Genomic DNA, 24,321 nt, shown 5'->3' with positions numbered 1-24,321 from the left:
CACAGTAAGAATCATGTAATCTATTTATACATGTCTAAACATATCTAAAATACTGAGTTGTTGCAGGTATGGATATGATACATGCTAAATGTGTCGAAACAATATATTGTGCTTCATGTAACACAAAAAGACTCCTCAGCAAACTCCTTGCGTGCCAACTGGTCTCATAACTTGTTTCAACATTTCCTTTGAGATTAAAAGTTCATAACCAGAAGTGGTAGTCTCTGTCACTCAGTGATTCTCTTACCCTCATATGCTAGAGGATTGACTATAGATTAGTCTATCCTCCTGTTGATACTTCATATCTTTCAAGAGATCCCCCTCTCTGTAAAATTAGCTCTGTTACATGTGGCATGAATCAAATGTTATGGATATCTAACAATTTTGGGGGGGAAATCTGATTGGGCCGTAAAATGAATTTATGAGCTGCAGTTCCTCTTGATATATAAGAATTTTCCTACAAGCAAAAGCCTTTTTAAATGTACACATTGTAACTGTCATCATGCTATATGGAATTTCTCTGTGTTTGTTTAAAATAACTGTTTTATTGACTTTCCACGTTATGCAACACTACATTCAGATTATGAGTAACTGCTAGTAGATATCATTGAAGAAATAAAAGCCCTATTCAGAAATATTACCCACGCATCCTCCTAACATATAAACAGAGACGTGCCAAGTAGCCAAGCCCCTGATGTTGTATGTGTACCAACTAGCCCTGCCCTCTGCCTTCCTCACATAGGTCTACAGAGACTGAGCCTCTGCACATACAAATGTATGCATGCAAGCCATTCACAAAGAGCTGTTCACTCAAAGCTCTGTCAATGTCAACTAAGTGCTGTACTTATGATGCCATGGGTAGGTGGTGCTTGCTCTGTCAGGAGCAGGGCTGCTCTGCACATGCATTGCAAGAATAAGTCATCTATCTATTTACTAAAGAGTACAATATTTTTTGTAATTGGATTGTCATCTGCTGTTAAGTATCTTTTCCTCCTCTGCCCAAGACATAAATTAATGGACAAGATTGAGGCTGAAATACTCCCTATAACTATTTGTTTTACTTTGATATAAAATGCTGCTAAGAGTATAAGGACATAAGAAGAGCCCTGCTGCATTCGGAAAAAGGCTTATCTGGTCCAGCATCCTGTTCTCACAGTGGCCAATCAGATGCCTATGGGAAGCCTGCAAGCAGGATGTGAGTGCAACAGCATTGACAACAACTGGTCTTCAGAGGCATATTGCCTCTGACAAGTGAAGGAACAACATATCCATCATGGCTTCTAGCCATTGATAGATAACCTTATTCTCCACATTCTGAATTTTAAAGTAATTGTTCTGTAGCATAAGAACTTGAATTTAAATTCAAAGGTCCGTGAGCCGCTTCAGTTAAACTGAACTGATAGCCTAGACACTATTATTTATATAGAAAGTCTGTGTGGTATAGTGGTTAGAGTGTTGGACTAGGACCTGGGAGGCCAGGGTTTGAATCTCCACTCAGCCATGAAGCTCACTGGGTGACTTTGGGCCAGTTACTACCTCTCAGCCTATCCTATCTCACATTGGTGTTGGGGGGATTAAATGAGGAGGGGAGAACGATGTATGCCACCTTGAACTCCTTGAAGGATAGGCGGGATGCAAATGAAGAAAATACAATACATAATGAAATAAATATGGATTAAAGTTTTTTACCCTACTTTTCTGCCTACTCCCAAAGTATCTGGTCATGTGAAGTCCAGATACTATTTTGTGTTAGCTCATTTTAAATTCTAATACCAAGAAAAATGTTTCATAGGCTTTAAATTTAAAAATTGCAAAGTCAAAACATAATTTGGGGCTTTCAATGACAAAATGAAACTAGATACAAATTGGTTGTGCAGTTTCAGAGAATTCTGAAGGAAATATTCTTTACAGCAAATGTTTGCCCATGATGTTTGACATGGAACATCAAGGCTAGGCAATAGAACTAGAAGTACATTGTAATGTTATCAACTTGGTGCACCATGAGGAATTTTGCTTTATGAAACTGTCTAAATGTGAAAATAAACAGAGAGAGGAATGTAAATGCATCATTCTCATAACAGCTATATGCCTTATTATTATATATGGCATGCTGTTATTTATATCCCTTGGCAAATAATATAAATGTGGCATTGGTTAGGTATGGTGTTCTCTGAGAGCCAGATGATGTGTGTGTGTGTGTGTGAGTTCCATTCATATAATGGTGACACAGAATAAACTTGCTTGATTTATGATTAATTACCCATTCAACTAATTATATTCATTTTTTTCCAATCATGCATTGCCCTTGCTATTTATCTGTGTTGAAAATATTGGGGTTATGGCTACAAACCCCAATTGGGATGATTTCAAAGAGATGACCTTTTGAAATAGTATTATTCTGTTTCAGTGAGTCTGACTGAAGTATTTATTCTTAGTGCTATCTACATGTTTAACTATGAAAGTTTGAGAGGAAGAAATGCCAAGATGATACAGAATGATGGGCCAGGAGAGGAGCACACAGAATATACATAATATGCGTAGACATAACTTGAGAAAGTCATAATGTAGGAAGAGACCAAGATTAAAGTCCTTTTCAGTGTTGAAATTTGGAATCATTTAGCATATGATTGGTTGATTTTTATTTACAGTCATAGACCAAACTGAACATATACAAATACACAAATGCACAACAATACTTAAAAGAAGCATTAAACATAATCACTCCTGTGAGATACCCTCTTACTGCATATTAAGACAATAAAGTTAAAATATTAAAATTAAAAGGAGAATTGTTATATTGCAGATGTTACTCCCACATAAAGGTTCTTTGTCCTTTTGGAGTTCTAGATTAGGCCACTGTAATATGTGGCTGCCTCTGAAAAGTATTCTGGAAATGGTGGAGCATATAACACCAATTTTGCAACAACTTCATTGACAGCTGGTTGGTTTCTAGGCTCAATTTGCTGGTTTTAAGCTGTAATGCCCTACATAGTCTGGGCCCAGAGTATTTTAAGGATTACCTGCTCCCATATGAACCTTCCAATATGTTGGGATCTTCATTGTAGGCCCCCAGGTGCCTCCGCTATATGAAATACAGTGAATAGCAACATACGGAACAGTGCCTTCTATGAAGTTGTGGAACTCCCTCCTCCCTTTTTGACTTTCAGACATCAAGCCAAAGTGGCCCTCTTCTGACAGACTTTTAGGTTGCCCTGATTACCTTTTTTCTGCTTTTTCTGCTTTTCTGATCAACGTTGCTATTTCTGTGGGGTGTTTTTCAAATTTGATTTGACTTTTTATGTTTATTATATTTTGTTAGATATCTTGGAGACTCTTAATTGAGAAGCTGGTTACAAATATTTTAAATGAACAGTGTTTCCAAGATAAAGTAATACTAAATATGGCATTTTAAAGTTTTCCGTACCCTATGAAATAGGCCGATAGCTCAGTGGTAGAGGACATGCTTTGCAAGCATAAAATCCTAAGTTTCAACCCCTAGCATCTCTAGTTAAAAAGCCTCTTAGGTAGTAGGGCTGGGAAAGACCTCTGCTTGTTAGAATAGACAAGACTTGGCTAGATGGAAGAATAGTTTGACACAGTCAGACAAATAATATCTTCAATTGGTCTCTTCATAATTTAATCAATGCAGAATAACTAAAAAGACTCCATCAGAAAATAAAAAAAACATTTATGCTTTTGTCTCTTATAGCATTTTTTCTAAACAACCAATTCATGCTGTTTTTATTTTACTCAGAATCAACACAGTAGCTTGTTCGTTACTATTCTCTCTGAGAAGCTTAAAGGGAAATGGGAAGTTCTATCAAAATGCTCCCATTTTTATATATTCCTGCATACAGGATCTATTTATAAATGCAAATACAATTATTCCTTATAAAGACATTTATACAGGCCAGTGTGGTGTAGTGGTTAGAGTGTTGGACTATGACCTGGGTTTGAATCCCCACATAGCCATGAAGCTCACTGGGTGACCTTGGGCCAGTCACTGCCTCTTAGCCTCAGAGGAAGGCAATGGTAAACCACCTCTGAATACCGCTTACCATGAAAATCCTATTCATAGGGTTGCCATAAGTCGGAATCGACTTGACGGCAGTTCATTTCCATTCCATACAGGCCCAGGATCCAAAGACAGGCCCAGGATCCGAAGTGTGTGCTTAGGATAGAGATGCATGCTCATCTGGAGAGTTGTCTTGTGTTGCTTCCCATTTTGTAACCCATTACCAAGGACACAAGGCACTTTTAAAACTGAACAGTGCATTACTCTTCTGTAGAGAGAATAGCTGTTACAAAAACATGTAAGCAGAGCACCAGATCTGACTGTAATTCTCTCCTGCTCACCTGCATTGTTCTTTGGAAGGCTAGGATGTTATCCCAATGAATAAATTATAATGGTTTGTTAACAATTTAAATAATGAGATTAATTAAAACTGTTTAGTCATCCTTCAAGAATCACCAGGCAAGAGATACATAATACAAACCCAAATAATTTTATTTATTTATTTATTTCCTGCCCTTCCTCCCAGTAGGAGCTCAGGGCGGCAATTGACTCTCATGGTGCAATCCTAGAATTAAGTCTCAGTGAGTTCAGTGAGACTTACTCCCACATAAGTGTATAGGATTGCAGCCTCAGCCAAACACTTAAAGTTCTTTGTATACTTTTTTCCTACAATACTTATCTGTTTTCCAGGGATTTTATACAGTGCTCAAGATTCTTAAAGGTTTGCATTGTGGCTTAGCAATAAATCATGTCCTTTCTTTCTACTAAACGGGCAGGAGGGGGAAGTGGGCTTTCTGAGAACTTCATCTTTCAGTTTTTGTAGAAGCAGTTGCTGATGCAAATTTGCTGGTATAAAGATTTGAAGAGTATGCCCTCAATAAATTATAATTCATATCTATCTTTGAACTAAAGTTTCCTTTGAACTTTGGGCAATCTATCAAAATTTCTGTGGTCAGTCTTTGATTACTATCTTGTCTTGAGCCCTTTTTTTAATGACATCTATTATCAGATTGAAATGGCGATTGAGACACTGCAAAAGTCTGATGGTCTGTCCACTCACAGAAGCTCTCTTCTCAACAGCCATGTAAGTTGCCTCTTCTTCATGTAAACTAATCCCTTGCTTGATTTGCATGCCTAGCTTGCCTTCTAAATGCTTGTTTCGGTTGCTTCCCACTGCCCCACCCCATGTTCCTGAATTCTACACTTAAACTGACATAGCAGCTCATCGGTGTAACTTTTTTCAGGCACAGTGTTGGTGCAGCAAAATTGTTGATTGATTTCCTAGTTCTGATGATGTTGCTCAAACCACTGTAAGCAGTTTAAAAATAACCCAGTTTTATTTGGCTTGTTAACATAGGTTTTTGTTAAACAAAATGTGTATTCTGTTGTCATTTGACAAGGAGTAAGATGTCGCAATTGTGACTTAAGACTGGGTTTGTAAAAGCAAAGAAATAATTTCATTGCTTCATCTCTGTGTCTATATCCATACAAAACCCAGTTCCCAGTATGCCCATGAAACAGGATGTGACTATCTAAGTGAAGACATAGACTTGTGTAGAAAAGAGTAGACTTGATTTTCAAAGGCTGACACCACCAGAGGGAGGAAGCAGATTTGGCCCCAGAGATGTACAATTTCTGGAAATTTTGAAGCCATGGGGGAAAAATGGAAATTTTCAGAAAAATTGAAAAAATGCAATATTAGCACTTTTTACAGATTGAAAGTCACTTTGTTACTTCAGGAACATAAAATGTAATTATGTACAAGTTGGTTTGGCATAAAAGTATCACATTTGGTATATTAAAAGTATATTTTATTCAAAGAATTATTACAAATTGAATTTACTTTACCTTTTTTACCTTTTTTTGTAACAAATGGAGCTATAAGCTCCTGAACTGTAAGGAACACCTGGACTGTAAGGAACTTCTTCGTGTTGCCAGATTATGAAGAGCAGGCAAAAAACAATTTAAAAAACCAGAAGAAACCATCAACATTAATAACAAAGAAAATGATTTATGTCCCTGCTAGTCCTCCACTGTGTAAAGGAGACATAAAGTATCCATTCTCATAAAAAGAACTGAGAAAAAGGGGGGACCAAGATTCAGTGAAACATTTTATTCATGCTTAAAAGAAAACATTCCATAATCCATTTTTTCTTCATTTTTTCTTCAATTTTTCAATTTTTCCAATTTTTGAGAAAAAAACAAAACAAAAAAGGCTTCGGAAAAAATCAGGGAAAAAACATTTCCCCCCTGAAATTTTTTTCTCGGTCCTTCACATCTCTAGCCCATATCCCAGTCAACTTCCCAGTGCATTTGTTATCTCCCGTGTAAGTTACCTTTCACTCACAAATTGGGGTTACTACTTTTGCAGTGGGGACAAAACTCTGCCTTTCAAGCTAGACAGTGGGTTACCTGGGATTCTACAGTGGTATTCAAATATCTCTCCATGTGTAGAGAGTCCTTGCAATATATTAGGATGACTTTCATATGCAGCCTACCTCTCAAAATGACAAGCATTTTGCCAGTTTGTAAAATGACATAGCCCCCTCCCATATATGTATAAAATATAAATTAGTGTTTTAATCCATTAGCAACTTAAACAGTACAGTCAAAATCAAAAGAAAGCATTGTGCATATAAAGGAGAGCCACAGATATGGAAAAGTGCATGTCTGGTGTTGCACGGATGCATAGCTTCTGTTTCTTCAGAAAGAAATGCATTGATGAGCTATTTCCATTTTTTTGTGGACCTAGCCTAAAGTTTGGTAAATTCTCATGCCACTGAATGTAGGACTGAGCACAGCGTGACAATGATGCAGGTTGCCATTGGTGTGGAACAACCAAGGAGGGGAGAGGTCTTGGTTCGTGTTGTACGTATGCTTGTACTTCGTGTATGCTTATAAGCCCACTACATTTTAAGTAGGGCTAACTTCCTCTCTTTTTATCCTAAATGCTGTTTTCCTATCCTAGTGCTTTTCCACTTCTCCATCCCACAAGTTGACCCTGCTCAAAAGTCTGTGAATGTTGCTTAGTTGTTATGCCATCTCATTATTGTTGAATCACAAAATCTGTATGTTGTGAGGCTTGCTGATGAAATAATGTTTTCCTAACTTGGGTTAGCATGGAAAATATCAAGTATAGCTATGTAAATGAAACTTCCAAATATGTGGAAAGCTGCAAATTACATTGTTAATTGTGTGATTTTTTAAAAAGCTAGCACAGATCATTTTTAGAATTAACTTATTGGCATAAAGTAAACTTTATGCCTTACCCGTTATATACCCAGTCTATCACTACGCTCTGCAGGTGAGGGCCTCCTGCAGATACCATATTTATCAGGAGGTCCATTCCACTCTACATAGGAAGAGACCTTTGGAATTCCCTCCCCTTAAATATTGTCCTTTGTTTATCCCCTGGGCTTCTTCTGGAAGGAAGGGTGGGATAGAAATTTTAATAATAATAATAATAATAATAATAAATTGCTAGCACATTTACTGAAATAATAGAACATTTCCTGAAATGTGCTGGTAAATCTCACTTATATTATTTGGGCCTTTTCTATATCACCTTGTACCATAGAATAAGCTTGCAGAAAAATAATTATACTGTGTGCTTTGTTCTACTATTTCCTGAGTAAAGGAAAGCAAAATCAAGTCATTGTTTAGAAGCAGGGTACTTTGTGAAATTCTGTTTTGTTATAGCATAGCTCATAAGAACAGCTTGCTGGATCACGCCAGTGGCCCATCTAGTCCAGCATCCTGTTTGTTTGTTTGTTTATTATTTGATTTATATCCCGCCTTTCCTCCCAGCAGGAGGCCAGGGCAGCAAACAAAAGCACTAAAAACACTTTAAAACATCGTAAAAATAGGCTTTAAAATACATTAAAACAAAACATCTTTAAAAACATTTTTTTTAAAAAGCTTTCAAGACATCTTTTTTTAAAAAAGAGGTTAAAAACATATTAAAAAGCAATTCCAACACAGACACAGACTGGGATAAGGTCTCAACTTAAAAGCCTTGTTGAAAGAGGAAGGTCTTCAATAGGTGCTGAAAATACAACAGAGATGGCGCCTGTCTAATATTTAAGGGTAGGGAATTCCACAGGGTAGGTGCAGCCACACTAATGGTCCATTTCCTATGTTGTACAGAATGGACCTCCTGATAAGATGGTATCTGCAGGAGGCCTTCACATGCAGAGCACAGTGATCGACAGGGTATATAAGGGATAAGATGGTTTTTCAGGTATCCTGGTCCCGAGCTGTATAGGGCTTTATAAACCAAAACTAGAAACTTGAACTTGGCCCGGTAGCAAATGGGCAGCCAGTGCAAATCTTTCAACACTGGAGTGACATGTTGGCAATACCCTGCCCCAGTGAGCAGTCATGCCGCTGCATTTCGCACCAGCTGCAGCTTCCAGACCAACCTCAAGGGCAGCCCCACATAGAGCACATTATAGTTATCCAGCCTGGAGGTTACCAGTGCATGGACAGCAGTGGTCAGGCTATCCCAGTCCAGGAACGGCCGCAGCTGTCTTACCAGCCAAAGCTGGTAAAAGGCACTCCTAGCTACTGAGGTCACCTGGGCCTCTAGCGACAAAGATGAATCTAGGAGCACCCCCAGACTACGGACCTGCTCTTTCAGAGGGACTACAACCCCATCTAAAGCAGGCAACTGACCAATTATCTGAACTCGGGAACCACCAACTCACAGCGCCTCCATCTTGCTAGGATTCAGACTCAGTTTATTGGCCCTCATCCAGCCCACCACTGAATCCAGGCAGCAGTCGGGGCTTGCACAGCCTCCCCAGATTCAGATGTTACAGAGAAAGAGAGTTGGGTATCATGAGCGTACTGCTGACACCGTCCCACAAATCTCCTGCTGACTGCTCCCAAGGACTTCATATAGATGCTAAACAGCATGGGGGACATGCGGCACCCCACAGCACAACTGCCAGGGGCGAAAGACAATCACCCAATGCTATTCTCTGAAAATGACCTCGGGGACAGGATCGGAATCACTCTAAAACAGTGCCTCCAATACCCATCTGCCTAGAAGGATACCATGGTCAATGGTATCAAAAGCCACTGAGAGATCAAGTAAGAGTAACAGGGTCACATTCCCCCTGTCCTTCTCCTGATAAAGGTCATTCATCAGGGCAACCAAGGCCGATTCAGTCCCATAACCAGGCCTGAACCCACACTGGAATAGGTCAAGATAATCTGTTTCATCCAAGAGTACTTGCAATTGCTGCGCCACAACCCTCTCAAATCACCTTCCCTAAGAAGGTGGTATTTGCAACTGGTCAGTAATTGTTGCAGACCAATGGGTCCAGGGTGGGCTTTTTCAGCAATGGTATCACACTGGCCAACCAGATGCCCATGGAAATCTTTCCTCAACAAAATTAAATATTTTCCTTAAATAATTTAGTGTTCCAAGACAGAAAGATCTCATGGCTTTATGTGAATATACCTTCCCAGAAAAATAAAGCAAGTGCTTCAATGAAGCACCTGGAAAATAAAACTCATTTAAATTTAAATATATATATATATTCCCCATTATTTTAAGATTTTTTTAAAAAAATATTCCCCATTATTGTAAGATATTTTTCAAATGGTGAACATTTTAAATTTGCTTCCACGCTGAGGAGTGAATGACTTTATTTATCATACAAGTGCAAATTAGTTGAACAGTTTTATTCCTTTTATGGATGTCGTATGGAAATCCACTACGCTACTCATCAAAAGAGAGCTACAGAATAGCTGTTGATATACTTAATATGACATTAGTTTACATAATCCATAGAGTATGCAAAATTCTTTGTTCTAATACTGTTTAAATGTTTGCTTTTATTTTATTATTATTAGAAAAAATCAACAATTAGGATATATGAAGATGATGCCATTTTGTTAGTGAAAGTGATTATTTTTACTTGTATGGCCATTTTACTCAAAAATACAACATGTAAGAAGCAAATACTTTATTCTCCCTCCTCCCCTGATTTTATAATCCTATGTGTCTAGACATCTGGTTCATACCCCACATTAAAATAAAATTTGGAATACAGAGGTTTCTTAGACTTAGCAGTTAGGGTGGGGCAACATTCAGTAGGTGTGGTGTCAGCATTAAATTTAATATTTCTTCAGAGTTCTTAGAGCTTTTTAATCTTGAAACTCCGTACTATTGTTCTATGCACATCTCACTTTCCCTGCCTTTTTATGTGTATGGTAATTCCCAGTTTGGCTGAGACTTAGGATGGAAGGATGAGGGTGGAAATTGGGTGGAAGGTGGTGACTTTTTATTGGCGTAAGTGTTTTTGCACAATATTAACAATATTTGGCTAAAGTATTAACAATTTTTGGCTAAAATTTCAATTCAGAACCATTTTGGAACAGGCTCTCATAGTAGTTGCTTGCAATGCCATTGCTGAACATTTTAAAGGTGGATGACATTTTAATAGCAAAACCTTACAACATGCTCTTAATGTTATCAACTTGCCTTTTCTTTAAATATTTTGTATTTGGGGCTAATTATTAATGCTTTCTTATTTTTGTGGCTTTTCTCATTACTTTGATGTCCATCCCTGTTTGTACCCAGCATTAGAGCGTGGGAATTCTGTTTAAGTATAATGCTAATGGTCATTGCTAGATGTATTCCGTATTGGTTTGTGCCAAAGTATCTGATGATTACCAGATAGGAATATTCTCCTACTACCTCAAAGGCAAAGTAAAGCTTGTCTACCCACTAGTACCATTCTTGGTGGTTCATGCCTCCAAATATGTAGAACTTAAGTTGATTATTTTCACCTTAAAATTCTTTGCGGCCTAGAGCATCCCCCCCATTTTCTGCTAGAAAACAAAGGGTCTTTTCTCACTAAAATATGTATGTCCTAAAGCAAAGATATTTATTCCTAGCTTGGACTTCACTGTTAAAAATGATTATTGCAAGTAACAGTTAAATTCTGTCAAAAGTAGATTTTATTTGTAAAATGTATTTAAAATTAATGAAAATAGGTTATAATTCATTTGCAGAGGAAATGTCAAATGTTTCATTTATAATTTAATTGGGAAATGTATGGTTTTTGCAATTGCTAGTCAGTATTTCCCTTTGGGTAAATAGCAATAGAATATTTACTTTAATCTATCCTGATTAATTATAATGAGTTAAGTGCAAAGTTTGAAAGTTACTATATTCTTCATTCCTGTCCTCAAATATGCTTATGTCAGTTCATTAGTGAAATAAATTAGTGTTTTTAATACACCAAGGTAAAGGTTACGATTTCCCTTGATGTGTTATCATAGTTTATATGCTCATAATGGTAAATAATTAATTTGAAAGACTTTTGTGAATATGAGATATCTGAAAATAATTTTGTATCCGTGAGCTAAAAAAAAGAAGGAAGGAACAGGCTGGATCCAAAATTCCCATAAGCAGAACTTTACTTGTAGAATGTTCCCTTTGGAGGAAGGAGTGAGGCTGTTTTCAACTATTCCTCCTCCCCTTGCAGTTCCCTCTGCTCCATGAAAAGCTGCTCTGAAGGATTGGGACACAATCCAGAACAGTGTGTGTGTGTGCAGGAGGCTGTAAGGGGAAGGGGTAATTGGTGGGAAATAGTTTCTCATTCCCTCCGCCCCCTGTTGCCTGCTTTCTAGCAGTGAGATCCTCCGCTGGATCTTGGTTTTGAACATGAAGGGATACTCTGGATCCCTTTTTGGTATGCTTTAAAGAAACTAAAATAAAATAAATTATCTCAATTAAAAGCATTTGGAATTCTATAGCATATTAGAACATAGCATAGCTATTTTGTCCATGTTAATAACAACAAGAACAGCAACAAAAATACAATGTCTATAGTTCATTTAGAGTGTTCAAAGGGTTTCAGAGGCATTATATCAATATTACATCAACAGTTTAGCTCAGATCAGTATTATCCCCTGATAATGAGAGGCTGAAGCTGAGCAATAGTGGTATGCCTTAAATCACCAGTGAATTCTTGGCTAACGTGAAATTTGAATCAAAATGCAAATTTAAACTAGCTTCTTAGGATCATCTGTCCCTACCTTTTGAGCAAGAATCTAATCCTGCTTGACATAGGGGTCACCGGGAGCCAGAGGGTGGGTAGTACAGCCAAGCACCACTTCTGTTAAGAGGTTGACTGACCAGCATCCTTCATCTTGTTCTACCCACCTGGCTGACATTGCATTGCTGTATTAACTGGGGCACAAAGTACAAAGCATGACAGACAAAAAGGAGAGACGACCCTGCTTCAGGTCACCCCTGTGCTTTTTAAGAAGATGCCATGCTCAGCCTCAATACCTCAGTGACTTCTCATCTGCCTTTCCTTAGATATATTGATTTCCATGTGAAACTCTCATAATGGCTGTTGGTGGGCAAAGAAGCTTTACTAAGCATCCTGATCTGTCTTAATAGGCTGGGTCTTTCCACTGCCTTCACTGTATTTTAACCTTTGGATACTTGTTGCAATAGACACTTGGATTTGGGAAAGTACTCTGCTCAAGATTTGGTACCACTTCAGGGCCTCCTTATGAAATTTTGGGGCTTTTGGCATCCAAATTGGTCTGATAACTAGAATGAGAACACAGAGAGTGGCTAATGGCAGTGGATATCCACCTGCCATGTCTTCTGCATTATATATGATTTGTTCTCCCAAGAGATGCCCAGCAGATTGGACTGGTTGTTACAGCCCCAAATCCTTGCTGTCTCTGTACTAAAGTGTTCGGAAATGTGCTAATCAGTATGTGTGCCTGTTGTCACCTAGCCATGTGTACCTCTCCCACTGTTATAATAGATATATAACGTTACTAAAGTTGAAACCCAAAGACAGGTGGAACGTTCCCCCGCACCCCAGAACGAAAGATGGAAAGTTAATCCAGAAATTCCCAGTGGGGGTTATTTCTGAGTAGGCATGTATAGGATTGTGCTGTAAAAGTTTTATTTCATTAACAGAAGTTAAAGTGGTTTGATTTTATGGTTTTGGTTCTCTCTTGATACATTATATATGTTTACATATTTGCTGTGTGCCTCTCAACATCTGATCACTGACATTCATGTAAATGTTTTCTTACCTGCTTCCAAATTTAAATCCCAAGTAAAATAGCCTAAAGCAGGGATGAAGAAACTATGGCCCTGCTGATGTTGGCCTCCCAAATCCCCAGCATAGATTATGGGAGTTGTACAGTGGTTGCCCATCCTTGGCCGAAAGGAAATGTAGTTTCACAGGACCCAGTTTGGTTTTCAGTGAAATTGGACATAACCACTTTCTCTGTCTGTCACTGGTAGATGCAGGATTTGATTCATAATCTTCAGCTGTTATAAAACAAAATACAAGTTTTATTCAATTAAATACTACAATAAAGTTAAACCTGATAGTCTAATAATACAGAAGCATGGATGTTAGCATCACTTCACAAGAACATTTTCCTTTTTTGTGTGTGAATTATTTTCAGTGTTACTCATATTCTCCCAAGTGCTAACACTTTGCCTCAGTCTATGTCAGTGTATGAGGCATTAGTGTGGTGTTACCTTCTTGAAGTAATTGATATTGCCTGAAGTCACAAGTTTTAAGGGTTCTGCTGTTTCCCTATTTGTAAAATTATTTTAAGATGATGTGATGCATTTAACATGTCTGTGGAGAATTACCTGGAGTTGGAGAATTATGTAGCTAGCTAAACAGAGAACCATTTTTGTACTTGCATTATTTCATCTCTAATGAATGCATAACTGTTCTCTAAAGTTGTGTTGAGTTCATTTTTCTTCTTTGTTCCCAATTTGAAATAGCTCCAGTGGCTTTTAGACAACTATGAAACAGCAGAAGGAGTGAGTCTCCCCAGAAGTACCCTCTACAACCACTATTTGAGACATTGTCAGGAGCATAAATTGGACCCAGTCAATGCTGCCTCTTTTGGAAAACTGATAAGGTCAATTTTCATGGGCCTACGAACCAGAAGACTGGGAACCAGGTTAGTGTAAGGAAACAAAGGTCTGAGTTAATGGGAGAATCACTCCCTCTAGTAGCAAGTTCTGTGCCCCTGTGACAACAGACATGAAGCCAGCACATGACCACAGAGAAACAAAAGGCAGGAATCTGTGTGGTCATGAAAAACCAAAGGATCACAAAAGTATACAAAGTGTGCTTTTTAAACTAAAAGGTGGAGCCCCCCTCCCGTGTCAGAACTGGTGGTAAGTGACCAGGAAAGAGATCTTGGTGTTGTGATGGGTAGTTCAATGAAAACATGCAGCAGCTGAGAAAAAGGTGAATTCTCTGCTGGAGAATTATTAGGAAGCAATCAAAAATAAAACTGCCACTACCTTAGTGCATTTATACAAATCTATGATGCGACCATACTCGGAATACTGTATGCATTTCTGGTCACCACATCTATTTTAAAAAATACATTGTACAGCTAATGATGGGAGATTCAGGACAGGCAAATGCGTCTTCACACAGCCCAGAGTTAAACTTTGGAATTTTCTACTACACTATGCATAATCAACACTAATTAGTTCTTGGAGGATTAGGCTATCAATGGCTATTATTTGTTAACTACATTTATGTTCATCCTTTCCTCCAAGGAGTTCAAGGCAGCATATGTGGTTCTTTCTCCATTTTATCCTCATAACAACTCTATGAAGCAGGTTAGGCTGAGATAAAGTGACTGTCTCAAGGTCACACAGTGAGTTTTATGGCCAAATGGAGATTTGAATCCTGGTTTCCCTGGTCTTATTCCAGTACCCTAACTAATATACCACATTGGCTACTACTCATAATGGTTTTATGCTGCTCCAGGACCAGAGACCGCATGGCTCTGAATATCAGTTGCTAGAAAATAACAGCAGGAGAAACCTATTACCTTCATGTCCTATTTGTGGTTTCACATTGGCATATCGATGACCATGGTGAAAAGTAGGCAGCTTTACAAGATAAGTCTGGTCTGATCCAGCAGTGTTCTTAATTTTAAAATGGTCCTATACAAACTTAGCATGCTTAGTGGGCATCAAGAGCTATGGAATGGTGAGTGTCAGCTTGAAAAATAGAGTGAGTTGGCTTACAACTTACAATATCCCAGAAGAGGACATGTCTGGTTAGCTAGAACCCTAAAGTATAGTGCTCCTGTTTGGGATGAGGCTGTGTTTTTCTTGAAAAGTAAACCGCTATAAACACAAAGCTTGTGTATTAGTGTAAATAAACTGCAGAGACACTTCATTAAAATGTGTATTAAACATTTTCTACTCCAATTTTGGGCTATAAAATATTGGCAAAGCATCAATTCTATTAAGCATTAGAGGTAAGTACATTAAGTAGGCTATCTTAGCCGAATGAAGATGTTTCATTCAACAAATGAGATTATGTTAAATAGGGACAAAATTCTTTGCCAATTTTTTCAAAGTGTTTCATCTCCTTTTCTGAATGCTTTTCAAATGAGTTCCATCTGTCAGCAGCACAAGCTGTCCTTGAAACAAAGGTGTGAGATTTGTATTCTATTGTATTCTATTTAATAAAAAGCATTTAACAGCCCAGATAACACGCATACTTTGCATGCTGCAACGTATGCAAAGGGTACTTTTCATATCAGGCACAACCGATATGCAAACAGATTGCATGTGTAATGCTATGCAATAAATGTCCCAAATACTAATAAGGATGGAAACAACAGCATGTGGAGCATGAACAAATGTCTGTAGAATAATGATAATGGACTTTTGAGCTATTTGTGCCCATGGAGGAATGCGATTGGCAGGGAGGATGGAACAACATAGGCCACTGAATTGGAGGAAGACAGGCCACAACTTTACTGCATACTGTTTATAGCAGCAAAGCATGGCATGCAGACAAGGATCGTATTTCTGACAATACACATGCCTAGCATGACCAATTTCCTTTTGGTCTTGTTATCGTAAAAGGAAACCTCTACAATAAACACATATTAAGCAATGTATAGTTCCCTTCTATTTGGGATATCTTCTGTTTGAATGGTATAAATCTTGTCAAGAGGCCAGTATGTGAAATTATGATAAAATATTTGCAGCTGTAACCAAGTGAATCTCTGAGATTCAGCTAGCTTTCCATTTTTCTGGGACTAAAGTGGCTATATGTCTGTTTTTGCACAGTCCAGATAGAGCAGCTAGATTTAACAATAGTATGAGATAGGATTCCGTTCTAAAATCTTCAAGGGGGTCACAATAGCTTTTAGGTTGTGTACATTCCCTTATTGTTTATGTTTGCTCTTTCCAAAAGGGGGAATTCCAAATATCATTACTATGGGATTCGTGTCAAGCCGGACTCGCCTCTTAATCGGCTACAAGAGGACATGCAATATATGGCTATGAGACAGCAACCCATGCAGCAGAAACAAAGGTAGAGTACTGCTAAACTAACTACAGTAGTTAGCATTCAGCATCTTTCTTGGCTTCTTCCAATATATTTTGGGGTAGGGAGCAGTATCCTCTCCGTTTATAACATGTCCAGTTAAAGATTTATCCATGGTTGTCTCAACCTTATATTCTTTTAGACTCCAGGTAAAGCCTCACCTTTTTTGGGGGGGGAGGGCTTTTAGATATTGATGTTTTTCATTTTTCTGATGTTAACTATGTGATTTATAAGGATTATTTTAATATTTCTGCTTTTTATGCATTATGTTTATATAACTTTTTAAAATTGCCCTGTGACCATTTTTGGTGAAGGGTGGTATAGAAGTCTAAATAAATAAATATTCCGAAAACCTTTTATCTGGACAGAAATTGTTCTGCTGAAGGACATTATCTCTTAGTTTAATACCTAAATTGTTTTTTTTAAAATGTAAAATTTTTTGTGTTTCCAGAATCTTCTCAACTTGAAATTAGCAGGACTATTTATATAATTATGGGAATAGAATTTGGCTTTTAATGAGAGGGGATTGAATTATGTGTGTCACCTAGGCTGAAGTTTGGAGTGCTAATCTTAACAGCACCCTACCCAAGTTCCAATGTGCCAGCAGACATGACAGAATTTTCCTTTCTTCCTTCCCCATGCAACCCTCCACAATTTGTTCCAGAGGGTCATCCAACTCTCCAGAGCAAATTTTAGAGGTACCAAGTGGGAGGTAAAGGAGGGTAATTCCCATTTCTGCAAGCAGACGTCCACTGCAAAAGTAGGACAGCAGAACTGGATGTCACCCAATCCTTTTGATTGTATAGCAGAAAACATCTGAGGAGTAGTTCTTTATTTGGATTACTGAGGACAATTATTTTGGTTTGGTGTTATTTTTGGACTGTTACTATTTGTTAATACTTACGTGACCTACACCTGGAAACCTTCTGAATTAAAACCTCACCCTTCCTGCTCTCTGAATTGGCCCTGAGTAATAGTAATGTGGAAAGAGACATCTTTCTACACCAAGGTGACATGAGCAATAGCGAAATGCTGCAGGAATTGTTTTCACCGCACTCCTCTGAGGATGAGGTTTTTATGGGTTTCTGTCATTCCCCTACTGTCTCTCACCAGCAGCTTGCCAGCCTGTCTCAGCAGCAACAGGGCACCCCTCCAACCAACAGTCTTTTTCCTTAACCAGGCTTCTCCCTGACTGCAGACATACTTAATAATAATAATAATAAATTTAATAATAATAATAATAATAAATTTAATTTATGTGTCGCCTATCTGGCCAATGGCCACTCTAGGCGACGTACATACAATAAATATGGCAGAATACACAAATTAAATATGCTCTCTTGGGAGAATTGGCTAGTGAACTAAGGATGCCAGCCCACACTACTGGCCTGGTTCTTAATGCTCCTGATAATATACCTAACCAAGCTTCCCCCTCAACATCCAGGGACAGACCTGCTATACAAGCCCTACCCCATCCAAGGGATCTCTCTGACACGTAAGCCACACACTCTGAGGAATGCCAGTTACTTCCATCTTCCTTAACCCATTTAATCTGCATATTGACAATACTATAGAACCTGCAATTTCATCTCAGAAGAATATTTCAAATGAAGATGTTGATACCTTGGATCCCTTCCTTAATCCTGAGTTGGAATGGAGCAAGGACTTCTTGACAGAGGAACAATCCTTCCAATCACCTTTTCCATGAATCTTACTTTGCTTCCCTGTTGACCAGGTTCTGGCAACTCTTTGCCTCAGTTCTACTCCCACTGAACCACCTCTAGTTCATTCTAAGGAAGCAATTGTGTTACCTGAGCCTAAATCTACTGTTAACCTATTCCTGTATCTGGTCCATTCAAAACTATTCCTGAAGCTGAATTGGAATATGCTGTTGCAATATAAAAAATCTCTCTCTTGCTAATAAATTCTACAATTTAGATCCAGAATTTACAGAGCTACTGAAGATTCCAGCCATTGACCAACTCAGTCTCTGCTCTTGTGGCCAAGAATCTCCTGCCCAAAGATGAGGACATTCAGCTCCAGTACTCCAGTGTGAGAGACGCTTGGATTTTGCCTTTTGCAGGGCATATGAAGCTGTGGCCTTGACCATTTGCACCTCCTGATCTATGTCAGTGTTCACACATGTGGTTTTGGTTGGATGACCTGGTTGACAACCCTAACCAAGACCTGAATTGGGTTCACAAGTCCCTCCTTAAGATCTCCAAGTTAGCAGCCACATCTCCAGGCAGATGCCACATTAAATATAACCAGTTCACAGCTTCGTTCTTGCAGCAGACATAGTGGCCAGAAGAACCCTCTGTCTAAAACACTGGAAAGCACACAATACCTCAAGTGTCAATCTTTCTGCTGCCTCTTATTCTGGGAAGAAACTCTTTGGTGAGGATGCTGTGAAGGACATCCTTGTTGAGTCGAAAGACAAGAGGAAGGGACAACAAACATGTCTATCGAGCCAGTCCTTTCAAGGCTCCTGACCGATTCATAGATACAAAGAGTCCAGACCCAGCTGGGGCAACTCGAACGATCCCACATATTCTTCCAGATACCAACAAGGAGCCAAGTTCCCATCCTCTGGTAAGGGAGGGTGTCCCCAACAAGCAGTCTCTGGTCAGAGGCCACTTTCAACAATTCTTTTACGCCTGGTAGGCTTCGACCACAGATCAGTGGGTCCTCAAGTCTGTTCTTCAGGGATACAAAATCAAATTCCGGACCCAGTGATTCCTTCCTTCACCAGTCTCCAACTCTCCAGTGAAGCAAGAGATAGTATAGAGTGCCATTCAACACCTTGTCCCCATGGTGGCCATCCAACTGGTTCCTCCAGGAGAATCCTTCTTTCGCATCCACTCTATAATGGTGCCAAAGAAGGAATGACATGGTAGAACCATCTGAGGCCTGCTGTAATGAATTTGCTAGGCACTTCCAGGATAAAATCTTTAGCATCCAGTGTTATAGCAGGTGAATCAAGCGGGGTATCCAGAACACAGCCTTGTCCCGATTTCTTGGATGAGTTTCAGTTGATACAGCTTGAGGACGTTGACAAAGTTCTTGGACAGGTTCATGCAACCACTTCTGTGCTGGATCCTTGCCCTTCTTGGCTAATAAAAGCTAGCAGGGATGGAACAGCCGGCTGGGCCAGGGAAGTGATTAATGCCTCTCTGTGAGAGGGAATGGTCCCTGGCTGCCTGAAAGAGGCAGTAATGAGACCACTCCTGAAGAGAAGCTCCCTGGACCCAGAAAATCTTAATAACTATAGGTCGGTAGCAAATGTTCCATTCCTGGGCAAGGTCCTTGAATGAGTGGTGGCAGGCCAGCTCCAGACCCTCTTGGATGAGACTAATTATCTGGATCCATTTCAGTCGGGTTTCTTTTTTTCTTTTTCTTGTTAATAATTTTTATTCAAATTTTCAGTTCAGTCGGCTTTCAGACCTGGTTTTGGCACGGAAACAGCCTTGGTTGCCCTGTATGATGACCTTTGTCGGGAGAGAGACAGGGGGAGTGTGATTCTGTTGATTCTCCTTGATCTCTCAGCGGCTTTCGATACCATGAACTATGGTATCCTTCTGGGAAGACTGGCTGAGTTGGGAGTGGGAGGGATTGCATGGCGGTGGTTCTGCTCCTACTTGGCAGGTCGCCTCCAGAAGGTGGTGCTTGGGGAACATTGCTCGGCACCCTGGACTCTCCAGTATGGGGTTCCACAGGGGTCAGTTCTGTCCCCCATGCTGTTCAACATCTACATGAAACCGCTGGGTGCAGTCATCCATAGCTTTGGAGTGCATTGCCATCAGTATGCTGATGACACGCAGCTCTATTTCTCCTTTTCATCTTCTTCAGGTGAGGCTGTCAATGTGCTGAACCGGTGCCTGGCTGCAACGATGGACTGGATGAAGGCTAATAAACTGAGCCTCAATCCAGACAAGACTGAGATGCTGCTAGTGGGTGGTTTTTCTGACCGGATGGTGGATGTCCAACCTGTCCTGGATGGGTTGCACTCCCCCTGAAGGAGCAGGTTCGTAGCTTGGGGTTCTCCTAGAACCATCTCTGTCACTTGAGGCTCAGGTAGCCTCGGTGGCACGGAGTGCCTTCTACCAACTTTGGTTGGTGGCCCAGCTAGGCTCCTATCTGGGCAGGGATAACCTGGCTTCCGTTGTCCATGCTCTGGTAACCTCCAAGTTAGATTACTGCAATGCCCTGTACGTGGCGCTGCCTTTGAAGACGGTTCGGAAACTGCAGGTTGTGCAAAATGCAGCGGCCAGATTGGTAACAGGGACCAGACAGTTCGAACATATAAAACCAATTCTGGCCCGCTTGCATTGGCTGCTTGTATGTTTCCGAGCTTGATTCAAGGTGCTGGTTTTAACCTATAAAGCCTTACACAGCTTAGGACCACAATACCTGATGGAATGCCTCCCCCAACATGAACCCACCCGTACACTACTCTCAACATCCAAAGCCCTCCTCTGTGTGCCTACTTGGAGGGAAGGTGGGAGTCTGGCAACAAGGGAGAGGGCCTTCTCAGTGGTGGCCCCCAAATTATGGAATGATCTTTATGATGATGTGCGCCTGGCGCCAACACTGTTATCTTTTCTGCACCAGGTCAAGACTTTCCTCTTCTCCCAGGCATTTTAGCATGTGTTTTAAAATTGTTTTTAAAAAAATTTAATTGTGTTTTTAAATTGTTTTTTGTGTTTTAAAATTTGTATATTTGTTTTTAATGTTTTAATTGCTGTAAACCGCACAGAGATCTTTGGCTATGGGGTGGTATATAAATGTAATAAATCAATAAATAAATCAGTCAAGGAGGTCCTCCACCCTTAAGACTTTCTGTTGTCTGTAGACCTTAGAGAAGCCTATCACCACATCCCCATACACCCCAGTCATTGGAAATGTCTTCGTTTTCCTTATAGTCAGCAACACTTCCAATTTCGAAGGTTATGGTTGCCCTGGTGACTCATCTTTGCCCCCAGGGCATCCAGATCTTCCCCTACTTGGACGATCTGCTAATTTGCTCAGTCTCCAAGTTGCAGGCCCTTCAGGATATTGAGGTCACCTTATCCATTCTCAAGTTTCACAGCTTTCTGGTAAAGCTCCAAAAAAGCCACCTACAACCTACACAGACCTAATCCATCTGGGAGTGATTCTGGACCCAGTCATAGTGGAACAATATCCCTTTCACTAGACAGGGCCCAGACGATCAAGATGATGGCCCTCACATTAATGTACTCCAAACAGCAGACCTGATATTCTTAGTAAGGGTTCTAGGCATTCTGGTATTAGCATTTCAAGTGACTCCATCAGCCAAACACCATTCATGGGCACTTCAGTGGTTCCTTCTACCCTTCCAGTGAGCCATCACTTCCAGACAGCACATCCAGCTTGGAGACACTCCTGCCCTACAAGCAGCCATGGTATGGTGGATCCTAGATTGGAATCTTCAAAAGAGCCTTCCTCTCAGGGAAACTTGCAGGACTCCAGTAACTTCAGATGCCAGTCTAGGCAGCTGGGGGGGTGTCACTGTCTGGGTCACCTGGTCCAGGGCTATTGGCCCCCAACAGAACAGGTGAAGAATATCAACTGTTTGGAGTTCAGAGCGGCATGCCTTGCCCTGCAGTTCTTTGTTCCTTGTCTCATCCTATCCCATGCCTTCCTAAGAAAGACAACACTACAGTTAAAAGCAAATATCAGCAGGGAAGGAGGGGTAAGATCAGCTGAACTACAAGCAGAAGCCTCCCTATTCTTTAATTGGGTGGAGCTTCGCTTTCATTCCGTCTGCCAAGCCCATCAGCAGGGAAACCAATGTCCAGACCAACTGCTTGAGCTGCCAATCAGTCCAGCCCAGGGGGATTATGCTTCATCTAAAGATTTTCCTTCTTCAGTCCCACTTTGGGAGGCTCCTGGTAGACCTATTTGCATCAGAAAACAATCATCAGTTCAAGAATTTTCACAAGATTCCACTCTCCCAGGGCAGAAGGCTTGAATGCTCTAATTGCACCATGGCCCAAGGGGCTACTTTGTGCCTTCACACCGATACCCATCATACCACAAGTTCTACAGAAGATCAGGGAGAAAAGGACATGGGTGATTTTGATACGCCATTCTGGCCCTGACGCCACTGGCTCTTGCAACCTCTGTGGCACCTCCCACATCACCCAGACATAATCGCCCAGGGCCCTCTCCTTCAGCCAGATCCAAACTGGCTTCAGCTGATGACCTGGGTATTGAACGGAGATGTCTTAGAAAGTTTGGCCTGAACACTGACGTAATTGAAACCATTTTAGTCTCCAGACGCCCATCGACCATCCGCATTTATTCTTCAACATGGAAGTCCTTCGATTCATGGTGCTCCTCCAGACACCTCAGAAGGCAAAGATTTCCCATATGCTGGGCTTTCTTCAGGACGGTTTGAAAAAGGGACTTATACCAAATACCTTTAGAAGACAAGCTGCAGTAATTTCTTCACTAATTTCAGATCTAGTGTCTACATCCCTATCCCCCCATCCACTTCTGAAATATTTTGTACAAGGGGCAACCCTGAAACGGAGGATAGGGATGTACATAGATTTCCCTTCTGGGATTTACATACGGTCGTGTGGGCTCTGCAGAAGCACAAGCACAATTCCACTAAGGATTTTGTCATTGGAAATTCTATTCCTCACTGCCATAACATCTGCCCACAGGGTCTCTGAATTGAATGCTCTTTTGGTGGCCAAACACCTTTGCATTTTTCATGAAGGGAGAGTGTTCTCCAAACAGAACCCTCCTTTATACCTACGTTTCACAGATAACAAGAACTAATCCTCTCAATATTTTGCCTGTTCTATGCCATCCCCTAGAACATGTGTGGCACTCTTTAGATATTAGATGTGACCTTCAGTTCTACATTTCCAGAACCAAGGACGTTAGACTAACTGATACTTCTTGTCTCTTTCCATCCAGCCTCATTGGGCCAGAGAGAAACTTTTCCCATCTTTCAAGATGGATTAGAGTGTGCATAGCTCTGGCCTACGAGGCTCAGAGACTTCCTGCTCCTGACTGGATCACAACCCATTCTTTGAGAGCTGTGGCCACCTCAGCAGCGCTCTCAGCTAATGCTTTTATAGATGAAATTTGCAGGGCAGCTTGGGCATCCCCAAGTTGCTTTACTAGGCACTATAAAATTGACACCTATGTCTCACCCAAGGCAGTCTTTGGCAGAAGGGTCCTTCAGCAGGCTCTTCCTAACTAAGGGCAGCCTTCTTTTATCACACTGTTCATGGGAAGGGTTAGGATGTCCCAGTCTGATGAGTTTCTTCCACCAACATGAGATGAGAACAGATGCTGGTTCTGTGTTGCTGAAAAGAAACTCATCAGGCCTCACCCTGTTACTGGCTGCCCTGTTTCTAGTATTGGCCATTCACTTATACCCCAAATCTGTAGGGAAGTAGGGCTTTTTCCCATCGCTGTTATTTCTCCTTTGACCTGTTTGAGCTTGGTGAGGATGCAAAGTGAAGGACTGCATTATGGGAGCTGCCTACTTCCTTCCATTTGTAGTGGTCTTTCCTGCCTGCCGCCACAAGGCAGCACCAAAATCCAATCTGATGAATTTCTTTCCAGCAACATGGAACTACCATTCAGGTAGGGAACCAACAATTCTTTTTCCTTCTCTCCCTCTGCTCTGTAGAATACTATTCCATAAAAATCAAACAAACCAAAGCACTAACAGTACAGTCCTGTACCTGTCTACTCAGAAATAAGTTACACTGAGTTCACTTGGGCTTACTTTCTGGTAAATGAGTATAATATTTCAGTCTAAGGAGGAGGCTGGGCTGAAACTCTTCTTGCTGATATCTGGTTTTCTGTGTGAAAAGACTTACAATTTTGTATGTTGTAGTGAGTCTTTATTTGCAGCCTGAAGTGGTAGAAGTACAG

The 24,321-nt window shown here is 40.3% G+C and overlaps 1 protein-coding gene across 7 annotated transcripts in view; it reads left to right on the top strand.

Moving 5' to 3' along the window:
• Nucleotides 1-24,321, top strand: part of RFX3 (regulatory factor X3) — a 220,961-nt gene that overhangs the window by 141,924 nt on the left and 54,716 nt on the right. For 6 of the 7 annotated variants that reach the window (XM_061629144.1, XM_061629118.1, XM_061629109.1 and 3 more), the window contains exons 5-7: nucleotides 5,025-5,099; nucleotides 13,809-13,990; nucleotides 16,267-16,386. In XM_061629144.1, coding sequence (XP_061485128.1) covers nucleotides 5,025-5,099; nucleotides 13,809-13,990; nucleotides 16,267-16,386 — 377 coding nt within the window. The remainder of the gene's footprint in view (nucleotides 1-5,024; nucleotides 5,100-13,808; nucleotides 13,991-16,266; nucleotides 16,387-24,321) is intronic. The other variant, XM_061629126.1, reaches the window with a different exon arrangement.

Source organism: Rhineura floridana, chromosome 1, assembly GCF_030035675.1.
Source record: "Rhineura floridana isolate rRhiFlo1 chromosome 1, rRhiFlo1.hap2, whole genome shotgun sequence".
Classification (NCBI taxonomy): Eukaryota; Metazoa; Chordata; class Lepidosauria; order Squamata; family Rhineuridae; genus Rhineura; species Rhineura floridana.
The sequence above is the reverse complement of the archived record's forward strand: the minus strand, read 5'-3'. Positions and strand labels throughout refer to the sequence as shown.